General features: G+C 37.4%; 2 protein-coding genes across 2 annotated transcripts in view; one reads left to right on the top strand and one right to left on the bottom strand.

Annotated features, from left to right (window-relative positions):
- Window positions 1-16081, bottom strand: part of LOC114351676 (Leucine-rich tendon-specific protein) — a 118991-nt gene that overhangs the window by 48539 nt on the left and 54371 nt on the right. The window lies entirely within an intron of this gene.
- Window positions 1-16081, top strand: part of Llp1 (lysozyme-like protein 1) — a 37308-nt gene that overhangs the window by 8793 nt on the left and 12434 nt on the right. Inside the window, exons 2-3 of the mRNA XM_028302965.1 lie at window positions 471-616; window positions 7441-7529. Coding sequence (XP_028158766.1) covers window positions 471-616; window positions 7441-7529 — 235 coding nt within the window. The remainder of the gene's footprint in view (window positions 1-470; window positions 617-7440; window positions 7530-16081) is intronic.

Here is a 16081-nt window from a genome sequence, read left to right as displayed (position 1 = left end):
AAAGAAAAGCATAGTCGTTTCTCGTGTATACTACGAAGTCGTAGCTTCGTAGTATTTCTCTGCTACGTTATAATCTTGATGAATAGAAAAGCTTTTATTAAATATTTTGATTTTAGACGTTTGGAGAGTCAAAAAAATCATTGTACCTAGGTGACCACATTATGCTTAAAAGATTCCTACAGATTTAAACATATCTTTGTGATTATATTATGTACGAGAATATGATAGACTACATCTCCCTCGTCAACTCGGTCACCTTGAATCAGTTCAAGAAGAAGGAAAGAATCACGCAAAATGTCAAAAAATGATGACGAGATAATGGTAATAATAATAACAATATTCTTCTCCAGAATGTCTCTCTTCTCTAAGCTTGGTCTGCTTCTGGTGCCATTCCACCTGCTGCAGTGCTGCCATGGTCGTGCGCGCTGATGATGATGATGTTTACAATAGTATGTTCTATTCTTCACCAGAATGTCTCGCTTCTCCAAGCTGGGTCTGTTGCTGGCGGCTCTCTACCTGGTGCAGGTCTGCCATGGACACGCACGGACGTATACCCGGTGTCAGCTGTCCAGGGAACTGCTCCGATACAACTTTCCAAGGAGCCTCATCCCTAACTGTAAGTATAACCTTAACCCTCTGTAGATGTAAGGGAATAAGGTTCAAATTATGGTAGCAATATTATATGGGACAAGGAAAAAATACGCCTTCTAATCCCAAAATGGCTTTTGAGAACTACTCAACCTTCACTGGTTGTATTTTATATGCCAAACTGTAGATCCTGGCTACATAGGAGCTGCAGTGTTGGGAAAGAGTGGTGGTACTAGTCACGTTTACAAGTAGTCCGCGAATAAGCAAAATTGTGCAGATGCACACAAATGTTTGTAAGTATTACCTACCGAGGGAATCGAACTCGCGAGAAACATTAATATCTCATCAAACCAAATCAAACCCGTAAACCCAGAAGGTGGTGCTCATAATGTGAACCACTAGGTCAAACTGTCTCAAAGACTAACATCCGTATTCACAAACATTACTATGTGGTCTCACAGTGCACGTGGACGCACAAGGTGACATACGAACCAATCACAGAGCTTTGCATTCGATTTGCTGCTTCACTTAAGCAAGTATCGTTTGTGAATACGGGCGTAAAACTAACCTGTAACAAGTCTTCGAGCGCTTTCACATATAGGCGTTTTTGTTGCGCGAATGTAGCGCTTCTAAGTCGCGCTGCAGTAGCGCGACTCGTCTAAATAATATGTCGCGCAGCTGCAGCGCTACATAAATAGTCGCGCGACAAAAACGCGTATATGTGAAAGCGCTCTTATAAAGTACCACAACCTTTGTCATTGAAATCAAATCTTCGCAACTAAGCAATAATTGCGCGATTTGCATGTGCCGTGCGCGGCACAAATTGTAGCACATTTGCAAACACGTTGCGACTTGCCAGTGCAGAAGTCGTGCCTTACTAACGCCGGTTTAATGCTTCCTAACGAACCCCGATCCCCGAGGGGTTGCTGAGAATGTGATGGAAATAAGGAGTAGAGTACACGTAATCGATCCACGGCTATAAAATGCTACTCCGACAAACGTTACCTCGACATTACATTACTCCGACACTACTGAATATAATAAATAATAAATACACTTTATTGCACACCAAACAAATAACATAACAGAAGAAAAGGAACACACAAGGTACAATTAGGCGGTCTTATCGCTATGAAGCGATCTCTTCCAGACAACCTATGGTGAGGACAGTTACTTGAAACAAATATGAAGAATGATGAATATTGACATGACTTTACTTCGACACTACATTACTCAGTACCTCTAGCACGAAAAACTTTCGACTTAGTATCGAATTAAACGATAACGTGACAATTTTGACTGTCAAAATAAGTTTCGTGTAACCATTTCTCACACTAAGTTCACTTTACGACACGTTCACAAGGACGCTGTTGTAGTTTTCATACTAAATCTATTGATGGCGATTCGAATACGCAAATACTTAATTCATGAATTGACTTTACTTCGACTCTACATTACGACAGACAAAGGATTTTGTCTTTGTCTGGGTAATGTAGTGTCGAAGTAAAGTCATGTTCAGTTTTTGAGCCCTCCATATGACTGCCAAATCGAATGAATTTAATAAATAAATAAATAAATAGAAAATACGAAGAGAGTCACTATTTAATTTTTAACAATGGGTCACAGTGCAGGTAATAATGTGACAATGTGACCGGTTGGGATGATAGAAAGAGATATCCTAAGATTATCAGGGTCACTCGTTGAGAATTTTTCACAGCGAGTTACTGTTACAAATTACAGCGTGACTGGATGGAACAAGCGTTCTAGCGTTCTAAGTTCTGTATCTTGTTTATCTACCAATATTTTTTAAGCATCGTCAGTGTGTCCCCTACCTTATGAAGCTGTATAACAGTTGCATTAACGCCCACAGCTCGCTAATCAGCGCGCGGCTGCCTCGCGAGGCGGAGTGAGGGTANTGGGTTGTCGTACAGGGGTACTACTACATGGTAAAATAAATCTCGGAGGCGAAAGCAGGATAATTGAAATTATAATCGGTACGACGGTACCCACGCGGGTACAGGTAGCTGCTACTTCATTCATGATGCTTGATTGAACAGGTCGATTTTACCTCCTTGAGATGAGACGCTACTATCCGTTCGCTTTAAGTTTGCCGCTGGCGATATGACGTCACTCGAAGGGAATCGTCTATAACTACATTTAAAATATTTTTTATTTATTACTAGCTGACCCGGCGAACTCTGTTACGCCTTAAAGGTTATTGCCTAAGCAACTCTTTCCTTATTTGCTCACCGTTTAGACCTACCCTGGACTACGACAAACATTTTAACACCAAAATCAGCTCAATCGGCCCAGCCGTTCTCGAGTTTTAATCAGACTAACGAACATCAATTCATTTTTATTTATATAGATAGATAGATAGATTATTGATACAAATTGTGTATTTGCGTAAAATAAGGCACATTAATTGCGTTTAATCACTAACTAATTGCGTTTAATCGCGGTTGGGAGAGGGGACGCGCATTCCACGGACCGGCACAGGACCACAGGACATCCACTGCTGAACATAGGCCTCCCCCAATGATTTTCAGATTGGCCAGTTGGTAGGCCCGCATCGAGCGCCTGAAGGAAGGCGCTGGATGCAGGAAGGATAATTCTCTCTGTCACAAAAAATCTTTGTTGTTTATTCCAAAATGTTTAACATCAATTTTCATGAGATGACCTACATTATATCGCTTACTACAAAATAAAAGGAAGTACAAACGCCACCATATCAAAGTAAACACAGTGACTTCTCTGGTAATTGTAATAGGTGCCATTTTGCAACAAAATTGTAAAGCCTGATATGATTCTATAAGTACAAAAGTTATACACAGATTTATGAATAAAATATTTTTGTATTCCATGTTTTTGTCAGTTCCCGTATCCAAATGAAATGCTCACTATAGACGAACTTTGAAATCCGACTCGGATGTATATCAAAATGCAAAGCCCCTGTCGCATCGGGACGAGGGTTTGTCAGATAAATCATGGAAGGGCAGGGTTCTGTAGCTAATAGGTTCATTCCTTCCAGCAATCTAAGAAAATTCGGCAATCAGTGGGTACTTCTCATCGCCACGGTTCTCATCGTCACCTTCGTGGCAAATTTTATTTCTAACTTATTTCAACTTTTTGTAAACAAAAATTGTAGCGCTTGATGTGAAGATTGTATTCTCAGTAAATCAGTCAAATAGTGAGTCTCGTTTGGAAGCTTTAACGTTTTGAATTTTTTGATGCCACGAAAGTGATTCTGTACTTCACAGCAATAACTTTTTCAAACTTTACTACTGTAAATGACGTACGAAATGTAAAAGTGTTTATAAAACATATATATTGTCTCATTTTCTTAGATAAATAGCAATAACATAACGTCGGCTGATTGCAAGAAGTCATTAACTACAAAAAGTCATTAAGTGTCCATACTAGCATGGCGATATTGGCCGCGACTTACACTATATTATGCAAGAATCAGTAAATGGATATCTGCCGTACTTTGGAAGATTTATTTTTGTAAAACTTGATAAATACAGTTTCGTCAATTTTTATAGCATTAAAGTAATTATTGTCCATTAATGATTTTGTGTCGTAACAAAGTCGATACACACACTGTTTTGACTAACTGCCAGAACTTAATAAAGATTTATAATGCGCCTATCCTTGTTCATCCCAGCCGTTCCTTAACTGCGTTTGCTGCACCTCTTCTTAATCTTGCCAACAGAGACAGTGCAGTGTGCATGAACATTTTCTACACGGTAGTGTCTGAGGGAGGATTATTTTGTGCTCGTGTATACCGTATTTTTATCTAGCAATTAGCATCGGTTATGTAAGAATTCGTAGCTACCCCTTATTTATTTATTGATGTACTGATCTCTACTTACCACGTATAATTTATTAGTTATTAAAATATTGTAAAAACATAAACACCAGTCACTATATTTTAAAATAAACCAAAGCAAGAAATCACTTTCGTGGCCTAAAATCACCTTCGTGTATAAAACACCACGAAGGTGATGCCACGAAGGTGACGAAAATTTTAGTTTTTTATGAATTATCCTTAAATTTGAATTTAACGGTTCAAGTCGAATACTACACAAATAAGTCTAACATGTTAAGTTTTCAATGGCAAAGTTTCAATTAAATTGTTTAAATTTTAGAGGTAGAAAATATTGTTCAAGCAAGCGACGGTATGTCTATGGATATTCACAAAAAGTTACGTATTTTTTTCGCGGAGCGACGATCGACCTATCTCACCTCCCCAATGGTCGAAGCGCGACTGACGTTAACCGAATAGAACGCTGTGATTGGTTGCTGATGTTCGGTTTAACGGCAATCTTGTATTATTACTCAAAATTTTAGGTACCTAAAATCGTGTGACCAACGTATTTCGCTTTCTCAATTCAAAATAATTATAAGAAGATATTTTTTTGACTATTGTGTGGAAAGTATATTTAATAACGATGATTTTAGTATATGCTACACACAAATTGAATGAAAATTGTGAATGCAGTAACCAAATGTTTCATTGCAACCGAAGGTGTGACACGATGAGAACGCGAAAAATGACCCCGTTTTTTATCGTTTCATGTGATTTTTTCATATTATTTTTGCTTCTATTACGATAAAATTTATTTTGTATGTAGCTAAATAGATATTTTATCGTCTGAATTCAAAGTTATTGTTCTAACTTATACCGTTTAAGAACTATTATTGTGTGACCATCAAATTTGAGTGTAAATGAGAAGTACCCCAGTACGGGTGCTCTTCTAAAACTTCTCTTTTATTTGGTATCAATCGAATAGTTCCCATGTTTTAGGAATTATTTAAAAAATTAAATAAAATTTTAAAAAATACTCATGTTTAAGGGTTAATAGACGTATTGCATGAATCACAATAGGTCGCTCAACATAATTTGAGGCGAACACGTACTCACACTGATGTAATATTTGATAAAAGAACACAAACAACTTAATACACGTTAAAGTTCAAATATCGAATGTACTTAACTAGCTACCTCGCTCTTGTGAAATGTCTGCAAGCGAGAGGAAAGTCAGTCTGACAACGCAAGACGTCAGTGTATACAGATACAAATCTTTGCTTGTATTGATGGCCTCAACTTTCGTTGCGCGACGTATATGAATTTTTGAACTGTCGAATTAGTGCTAGTTTTACCAGTGGCGCTAACTGGCGAGTACCGCCAGTTAGGTGAGATACAGGCCAAGAGCTTCCTCGTTGTGGATTAAAAAAAACACTGTATCAATCACTACTACCCGTTCGCACTAAGTTTGCCGGTCCGTGGAATGCGCGTCCCCTCCCCCAACCGCGATTAAACGCAATCAGCTAGTGATTAAACGCAATTAATGTGTCTTATTTTACGCAAATACACAATTTTTATCAATAATAATAAATAAAAAATATTTGAAATATAGTTTGTTATAGTTATAGACGCTTCCTTTCGAGTGACGTCAAATCGCCAGCGGCAAACTGAAAGCGAACGGATAGTACCCACGAATCTCCAACAAGCCGGCAGTTAAACAAAACGAATTCCGCGGCCTTCCGAATTCTTAATTCAAATAATAACGTTAGAAGCCTCAAATGAATTGGTGGCGGGAGTCGGAACTCCACGAAATCTCTATTTGCATAAAAAGGGCACATGATGACAAAACATTTCTGAAACCCCTTTCATTTAAGTTTAAAATTGTTAGAACTGCTTTAATTGACAGTACAAGGGATGCTGCCATGTTCTAATCGGAATTAATGTAAATTAATTCGTCGTGACGGCTGATTCAAGGGTTAGGCGATAGAAGCGGAAAAATTTGTAATCTGTGCTACGAGTGCTACGTACGACGGGATTATGGAAATTGATCCTTTTTTCGTATGTTAAGTCATTATAGATTTTTTTTATATTATAACAATTCTTATTTTAAAGAAAATTTTATGATTTTTTAATTTGTGTAATCAACCAATCTACATACTAAACTAGTGAATTCAAATATCTGAAGTAACGGAACGTTATGTGAACGTATGTGGACGTTAAAATTTACTGGAAAATAAGCAAGGATGGACACAATGGGCAGGGAAGTATTATTTCAAAAACGTATCTTTGGCATTGATTAATTTAAGATAATGCATTATTTGTACCAAATAACTATAAACATAATGCAGAATTCTCCAGTTTGTAGGTATAACAGTATCTATACAGCATTACAACTTAACCGGTTTTACTATTCAATATTCAGTAAAAATAACATGTCACATAATGAATATTTAAAACCAATAAGTGCCCTCAAACCTTTAGAGATCGAATCTGCTTAACCATTTCAATCAAGTTCTATGAATAAAATAGTAACCGAACTGTAACCTTTACCCGCGTGGGTAGGTTATAATTTTAGTTGCCCTACTATGCCAGAGGTCGTGAGATCAATTCCCGCTCGGGACAAACATTTGTGTACATGAACATAGGTATATGAAATGATGTAAAATATAGTCAAGATATAAATATTTATTCAATTTTGACGATGACCTCATAAACGTACCAGGAAGGCGCTGGATGCAGGCCGCTGCCATCTGGGGCGATGTGAAAATCATTGGGGGAGGCCTATGTTCAGCAGTGGACGTCCTGTGGCTGAAATGTTGATGATGATTCAATTTTGACCAGTATTTTGGCACTTATTATCAAAAAAGGTAGCCCTTAAGGGGTACTTTACATATTGTCTCTTTATCTTTTGGGAACATCAGACCAATATTTTTTTTTGCAAAACTGCACCCATAACATTAACTTAAGACACCATAACTCGATGTACGAGTATTGTAGGTGCTTTAGTTATCTTTGTTGTTAAACAATTGTTTTGTCTCCAGGGGTGTGCCTGATCGAGCACACGAGTTCTCGGACGACAGACAAAGTCACCAATCATGTCAACAACTACACCAGTTACGGACTGTTTCAGGTAAGTTTATTCCATTCAATGCTCCATAAAGTTTAAAAATTATAAATAACTTGAAAAAATCTAACTGCCTAAAGCGAGAACTGAACCCACGACATTCTGCTTTCTGGGTGACTGCTCTTCCAACTCAGCTACTTAGACACTGGATGAACCCGTCAAAATTTTAAGTGTAACAGTTACGCTGTTATGTCCAGCGTTGGTTTCATCAAGTCCATAAAGTCTTTTTATCCACAACGAGGAAGCTCCTGGCCTGCATGTCACCTTATATTAAGTGATTATCAGACCGGGGATTGAAGCGAGCTGCACCCAGAATCCTCAACCACAAAGGAACTGGCTGTCTTACCTCCAACTGTCGTAACACAACATGCTGTTAACAGTTTAATGGCGACAGACTTAGGTAAGATGGGAGTAGCTAGCCGGGCCGACTTAAAACTCTAGCTCTGTCACCAAACAAACCGAGCAGAAAATTTTGCCTCTACTGGGAATCGAACTTGGGAGAGACCTTAGTCTGTATATGTCTGAAGCAGGTGATCTTAGGAACCACTAATATTCACACTAGTCAGACGTTTAAGCACTAGCCATCAATATCTATAAAAACGAAAGGGCGCTGAGCTGACTGATAAACTGACTGACTCACTCACTCATCACGAAATCTCAGAAACTACAAGTGCTAGGAGTCTCAAATTTTGCAAGGGGGTTCCTTTTAAAACGTAGGTGCTTAGTAAGACGGGATTTTGTAAAAATAAACCCCTAAAAGGGTAAAACGGGGTCCACACGTACGAAGTTGCGGGTGGCCGCTAGTTACTTAAACGTTGCAAAGTCTATGAAATCCATTATTATTATTTTATTTATTTTTTTAATTTATTTAGGAAAACAAACAACTGAACAATACATATTTTTTCGTAAGATAGTTCAATAAATATACAGACTAATTGGACAGTCAACACCGTTATCCTAGTTTAATAAAATGAACATGCAATGTACGTACCCTACAGATACTTAATAAATTACCACTACTAATAACATAAATGCGAAAGTGTCAACAAAACGCAAAGGCCACATGGAACTTCATGATACCTTACAGAACCAACTGTAAGGTATTGTACTGTAATTATTCCCATTATCATCCTCTATTTGACATTCCATTAGCTAAAATAACATTATGAAAGCGTGTAATGAACAAACGTTATTATCCTCTTATCAAATAAGTGCATTTTACCTAAATGGGATTATTCTGACATTTCAGTGGAAGGGACAAAACCGTAGGAGTACGTAGTAGGTGTAAACAGATATACATATACCTAGTAGGGGCGGTGAATATTGACACTTAAGTTCACTGTAAACAAAATAAGATATCGTATTAAAACCCTACATATTTTATAGTGAGAGGCTAAAATCTGTAGGTACATGTAGAGAAGAAACAGCGCAAGAAAATTAGTCACTTCATCAGCCTCTTTTTCTATGGTTATAATGGTATTTGTAGTATTTATAAGTTTTCAAATGTAGGTCTTAGTATTTATAAATGTGTAGACCTTTTCAAAGCACATCATTGTACTTATTCTAAAAAAATTGTGATATTATGATAGATCCCTGATTTCATCTCAAATCGTAAACAAAACCACCATAACTCACCATAAATCTTCTTCTTCTTCTTTTATTAATGGCGATGAACTTGTGTATTTTCGCCACAAGGTACAGGCATTATAACTTAAAACTTTGGTTTAACTGAGTTTTGACGTTTGTGATAGTGATGTTAGATGGTGCAACATGGGTCCAACTCAAACACTGTGTTTTTCCAAATAATAAAAATTAAGATAATTAAAATAAAAGAAATAATTCATTATCTCATTCGCCTTGTATCCCCGGTTGGACTTGGAGTAGAGCATTTTCTTCGTTAATAAGATACACCGGGAATACGTTACGTGCCCCGGGAATTAATTACGTCAGACGGAAAGGCAAGACGCGTATATGATACGCTTGTATTGTATACATTGTTCTTAAAACCCGAAATGTGTACGCGATAAAATAATGAAGCCATTATACATTGTTGAGATTAAAACACTTTAGTTGAATTTCATAATCTTTTACACGAGAATTCTCTTTGTATCATTGTGAAGATGTAATAAATATAATATTTTAAAATGGTGGTTTTGTAGTATTTTAAAATGAAAATAGAATTGTTTAGAATGGAGTCCAAAAATCATCATCATCATTATTATCATTTCAGCCGACTACTTCCCTCAATGACTTCCATATTGGCCGGTTGGTAGCGGCCTACATCTAGCGCCTTCCTTTATGATGTCGTCGGTCCACCTTGTCCAGTCTAAGAACCTTGTACATCTAAAGTTACATTTATATCATCTGTCGTCATGTAAATTAATAATATTAATTAGAAGAATAACTAAGATGACAAGGGGCACGATTTGGACGACTTTATTTAGAAAGTTGGTTCAAAGTTGACTCACACATTTATTCTACCCAGGCTTGATCGCAAATGATGCTTAGATTTTATCGAATACAGAAATATGATCAATCAGTTATTAAATAATTAACTACAAAAAATTTGCAAAGTCAAAATGTTATCACAAAACTTTTTAAGCCTTTGTTTTCTAAATAAAGGCAACTCGCCGTGAAAATTAATATTACAACGTGATGAATATTTTTGATAAAAAGTTTTCTTGGAATACCTAACAGTGCTTCTAAAGTCACCTTTCTAAAGCTAAATATTTAACTCTCAAGACTGAAATCAAGTCCAATATAGATTTAAGAAAGTTATTGGTTGTATTTTAATATTCAGAAATATTGAACTTAATTATAATGTCTTAAGATCTTAGCTTAATAAACCAGAGCTAGTTAAGTAATCGCAATTATAAATCTAAATGTTTCTTAAAATAGTTATTAGTTAAAATATGACTAAAACATTTCGCTTACGATCCTGTTAGCTGGAGTATCAAAGCAACTCATCGCATTAACAGTGATCTATGAAATTAACTACATCAAATTATGAAAATAACACAGTATAAATGGATATTACAGTAGCATAACTTTAAAAACAAAAATTCACCAAACTTGTATGGATGGTAATTTTTTGTTGTTGGTGAAAGTTTCTAAGTTATATTTTTTAATTTAATGATCTGTGAAAGTCAATGTCAAAAGGACTTTTTTATTATTTAATCACTTTGAAACGTTATTAGTAATTTTTTCCCTAACAGGATAATAGGGCAGATTTTCATCTGTTATTCTTTTTTTATGTGTGTTGTTTTAGATCCTTTAGTATCATTTAGTTTAGTATCCTTTTTTGCCTTCTTTTAACCGACTTCAAAAAAGGAGTAGGTTCAGTAATTTAACAATAATAGGCTAGTTTCCTAAAAAATTTTTTTTAGTCCGTCATGTTTAATATCAAAAAATATTGGAAACATATATTTTTATTTGTCAATCTAACAAACAATTACATTAGTTATGGTGCGTTGAAGTTCCGCGCGACGTCACAAAGTGTGGCACTTTTATGCACTCATTGACGTCACGGGCCTCTTCTTATGAACTTTGGCGCGCTTTATCTCTTTAAATTTTCATTAGTTTGAAAAAGTGAAAAATACGTGTAGAGTAATTTTTGATAAGTTAACTGACGGACTAATCAAAACTCTTGCTTTTTGACCCAGGAAACATCCCTATTGGCCGCTATTACTAATCACGAATAATGAATGTACTACTTCCACTTATACTGTGCCAGCGAAGCTGACTCACTGTAACCCGATTTAAATTCACCGCTAATAATGCCATAATTAGATAGGCACCATTAAAAGCCATCACGCCCTACCCAACTCCCACATAATCAGTTCAAAGTATTATTATCAAATGTTGCGGCCGAATTTAGGTAACTGGAGAGCTATCGGTATTAGGTATTTAGAAAATGAAGTTTTAGAAGTACGTACTTTTCGTAAGACTTAGTTTACAAGATAGTAATCTTAGGTCGTTCTTTTATTCAGCCTCCAAAACTCTATTTTTCTCTCTATCATTGATACTCATCAGGATTTGACCAGGGTTTTCCAAACTATGGGTCGCGACCCAGTGGTGGGTCGCGAGCGAACATTGAGTGGGCCCTGCCTGTAGAATGACACACCACCCTTTCGATACAACCGCTGGGAAGCGGGCCAAAATTTCCTATAGGTGGGTGGGTTTGGGAACTTGTATTAGATGAGTCGTGACCCAGACAACTTTGGGAACCACTGATCTAGACATAACAGGGGATATCAATATATGTAGATCATCCTCCAAACCTCCTAACACAGGTAAAAGGTGTCCTAAGCCAATTGTAACAAAAGATAAACTTAAAGATACAGAATAAATTGTTTTTCATTTTCATTTTCCATCATGACAAGATAAAATATTACTACGAGTAATTACGGTTTTAATAAACGTGACTTCTTTCTTCTTTGACTCTAATACGACTTATAATGCCAAAAGTAACTATTTAGAGTCAATAAACAAAAGATTTCAAGTCCACAAATAATTAGAAAACCCCATTTCATAGCTGAACATATTATTTGGCATGAACATGGAATGTTTTTGTTTTTTCAGTTTCTAGTAACTATACCACCGCTTTGTTACAAAATTTCAGGATCGCTTAGCATAAATCTGCATTCAACTCTAAAACATAAATGACAACTGGTTGAAATGATGATAATGATGATGATGATGAAAAAAATAATAAAAATGTCGTTCAATATAATCTATGAAACTCATCTCAGTAACTAAAGTTACCCACTAAATAACGAGTATTCTGTCACGAGCAGACAAACGCCCGCTAATCGCGCGCGGCAACATTACTTACTACCCGCATTTGTCACTGCTCGTTCCAAATTTATACCCGCATCCCCTAAATAATGTAACATGTTTGAACTAGGCTGTAAAGTGAATTAGCTGAACTGAAGCCCTAAATGGTGTTGACAAACGCTCGGTCTCTTATATTAGATAGTGATGGAGCTAGTATGAGTAGGAAGAGCAGCCTATGTGAACAGTTAATTGAAATAATGTTACAAAAATATTATGGAAAGATCATATAAGTGCAGCCTTATTACAAAAAGTTAATGTCGCGTTGATCACTAGTTTAAATGGACATTTAGTACGAAAATGTAATTTTAAACCAATGTTCATTGCGCGTTTAACCTAAGGCAAATTAAGTTTTCAGAAACTGAGCATGAATCCTACGAAAACTAAATGCATTATTCTTCAATGAATTATTAGATTATTTTAATTTATAAGAGAAGAATACATGAATAAAAGCTTATGCGTTGGTTAATATTGTCACGCTACATAATAAAAAAATCGGTAAATTATGATCAAACGATAAACAAAGTGGACCGACGATCTAGCAAAGGTCGCGGGAAGAGCCTGGATGCGGGCAGCGCAGGACCGTGCATTGTGGAAAACCTTGGAGGAGGCCTTTGTCCAGCAGCAGTAGCGGCGTAAGGGGGGGGGCGGTGGGGGCGGTCCGCCCCGGGTGCCAAGCATCAGGGGGTGACAGAAGTCGCGCAGATTAGTACTCACTAGCGCATAAGTCTGCGGTCTATGTCATGATAATTGCGATTGTCTTTCAATCTTTGAAACGGTAGGTAACCCCAAAATCCTGGGTGTCCCAGGGGGTGCCTTAGGACTTATGACGGGGGGGAGGGGGTGATCGCCCCGGGTGCGAACCCATGCTACGCCGCCACTGTCCAGCAGTGGACGTCATTTGGCTGAAACGAACGAACGATAAACAAAGAGAAAATAAATCTTCTATACCTACTAATAATTACAAAGTAAGAGTACAATGCAAAAAACTACTTAATTCGAAACTCTACAATATCAAATTACATTAAATTGCCCATCATTCAATTGCATCAAATCGCTCGCATTCAATAATAGAGTAAGTACCGAAAAGCGTTTCTATTTCGCGTTCACAATAGATTATATATCGGTTAATAGAATTTTGATTCGCTTTTACGCCATTTGCATATTAATGTAACCGACGCGACGGTCAGACGGCCTATGCGACATGATCCCTAGTGTTGCCGGAGAATCGATTGCTATATTGACTATAGACAGTATCAGATTCATTTAAAAATACGAGTTTAAGAAAGAAACATTTATAGCTATGGACATCACACAAAGACAAAAAAGGTATATGAAAAAAAATACAGAGGTCATAATTATAACAATGAAAGAGAAAGTGAACTGAGCAGTGCCACCCTGTCGCAACAGCGATGCCCATCGCAATGGGGCCACACTCAGCATATGCCGTGGCCCACGGTGAGGCGGGCCACGACGCTGGTTTTCAGTACTCAGTATAAACATCATCAGGTCAGGTAGTCTCCACTGCAGGAGAACGACCCTCTCTAATTTACCAGAGGCAAATGGAGGACAATCCCCACGCCCCTAGCCGGACGCATTCGGGAGGCATGGCGTACGCATATTTCTCCCTTGGTCACCTCCTCAGGTCACCTCTTACAACATCCATCCACGGGTAGTGTGAAATCAGTTCTGATCTGTTATAACTATTCGTTTTAATCATCATCATTTATAGGACCACCTCATATTAAAGGTAGCGGGAAGGCGCTGGATGCAGGCGCTACCAACCAGTCATTGTAGAAATCATTGGGGGAGGCCTATATTTAGAAGTGGACGTTCTATGGCTGGAATTCGTTTTAATGCTGATTAGTACTGACTATTGATCATAACTACACAATAACGCCCATATAAATTCACAGTATCGATAAGTAGCATTATTTCCCATAATTGTCTACATATGGGCCCGAATAATAATGTTAGAAATCGAAATAATCGGATTGTGAAGCCACAACACTAATGCTATTCAATTTCCGTGAATGTAATTAGATATCGTACATCATTGGTTCAATAGTGGACAGTCTTTTTAAAATAACTTTGTTACAATGAGAGTTTCATTAATTGCGCTCACCACTTGGTGCTAATTGGCGACACTAGAGAGTGATAGTAGGGCCTTATTCGATAATGGCGTCTACTTACCGGAAGATGCGCGCCATGATAAAATCTTATCGACGATTTTGGACGATAAATGTGGGCATATCGTGCAAAATCGAAAAAATGTCTCGATAAAAATATTGTGGCTCACATCCTAGGGCTACAGATGATTACAAATATTCATGTAGTCCTCCTACCGCTTCAGTGCTCACTAGTTGGCGCCACAGTCTTATCTACAAGCAAATGACAGGACCAGGCAAGAGTAAAGGTCCTGTCACTTGCTTGTGGCTAAGATAGTGGCGCCAACTGGTACAACTTAAGGAAACCCTCATTCTCTCGCCTAATGCATAGACTCTAAAAGCAAAAGGCATAGCCATATCAATTTCACAATAGATTAATCAGCGGATTCCGAGTTGCGTTTAAACCATGCCTCGGGCCATGTAAATGTATGAAATATTGCGAACAAAGCGGAGCTTTCGCCAGTGGCTGTTGCCAATTTAAGCCGCGCGGGCCAAAGGTTTACTGCTAATGCTACAAGCAAAGTAATCGCTGAATCGTATTTAGGCACTGCTATAACCTAGCTTCTGTCCGTGACTTTTCCTAATATAGATCGTTTCATCCACGAAGACGCGCCCCACCATTCTTCTGCTAATGTTTGAGTGTTATCGGAACACGCTAAATCAGTGTTTTTCAACCTTTTTCATGACATGACCCCCCTAGCATGAAAAAATATTTCGCGACCCCCCGACCGCTCGCTTTTATTTCATGCATTTTATAATAATGTTACAAAGATGTTGTAGAAACCGAATACTTCAATCCATACAACATTTACGCATTTTCATAATTAGATTTCTAATGAATCTATCTTTAAAACTTACTGAGATAGTTTTTAAGACAACTCGCGACCCCCCAGGGGGTCGCGACCCACAGGTTGAAAAACACTGCGCTAAATTATCCATGAGTGCACTGCACACGCAAAATACAATAATGACGCTCGGATTGCTCGGATCAAACTCCCCGCACCCCGTGCTTCCCTCTACCAAAAATTGGTGGGGCGCGTCTTCGTGGATGATGAATCCTAAGTGAAGTGGGAGTAACTTATAATTACATTTCTCAGCAAAAGTATTTTCTATTTAATTATAATGCGATTTTCGTTCAGTTATTTTTATGCAAAAAGTCACTTTTTTGTGACTCCTTCCTTAGCGTTACCTCATCCGAGTCACCTTACCTGTAATGAAGAGATCATTACCGTTATTTTTACCGCTACCGTTAATTTACCAAAATTCATCAAAAAAGGTTCAGCAATTTAATGTGAAAACGTAACAAAACCCAAGTGTGCACTCCAGATAAAATAACAATACGATATTCTAAGATAAGAAAGTATCGGATCGCATTGAGTCAATAATAAGAGACATCAATACACTAATAAATATCATTTACAGTGATGATATTCATGAAATCAATTTATACAATTGACCACCGAAGTATAAAACTCAAAAATAAAATTACAACGTCGAGGGAGAAAACCCGCAGTAATCTTTATGCATTTTTCCACCAATACCAATAAGGTATCGATA

This window comes from Ostrinia furnacalis, unplaced genomic scaffold, assembly GCF_004193835.3.
Source record: "Ostrinia furnacalis isolate ACB-3 unplaced genomic scaffold, ASM419383v2 OfSCF1172, whole genome shotgun sequence".
NCBI lineage: Eukaryota > Metazoa > Arthropoda > Insecta > Lepidoptera > Crambidae > Ostrinia > Ostrinia furnacalis.
The sequence above is the reverse complement of the archived record's forward strand: the minus strand, read 5'-3'. Positions and strand labels throughout refer to the sequence as shown.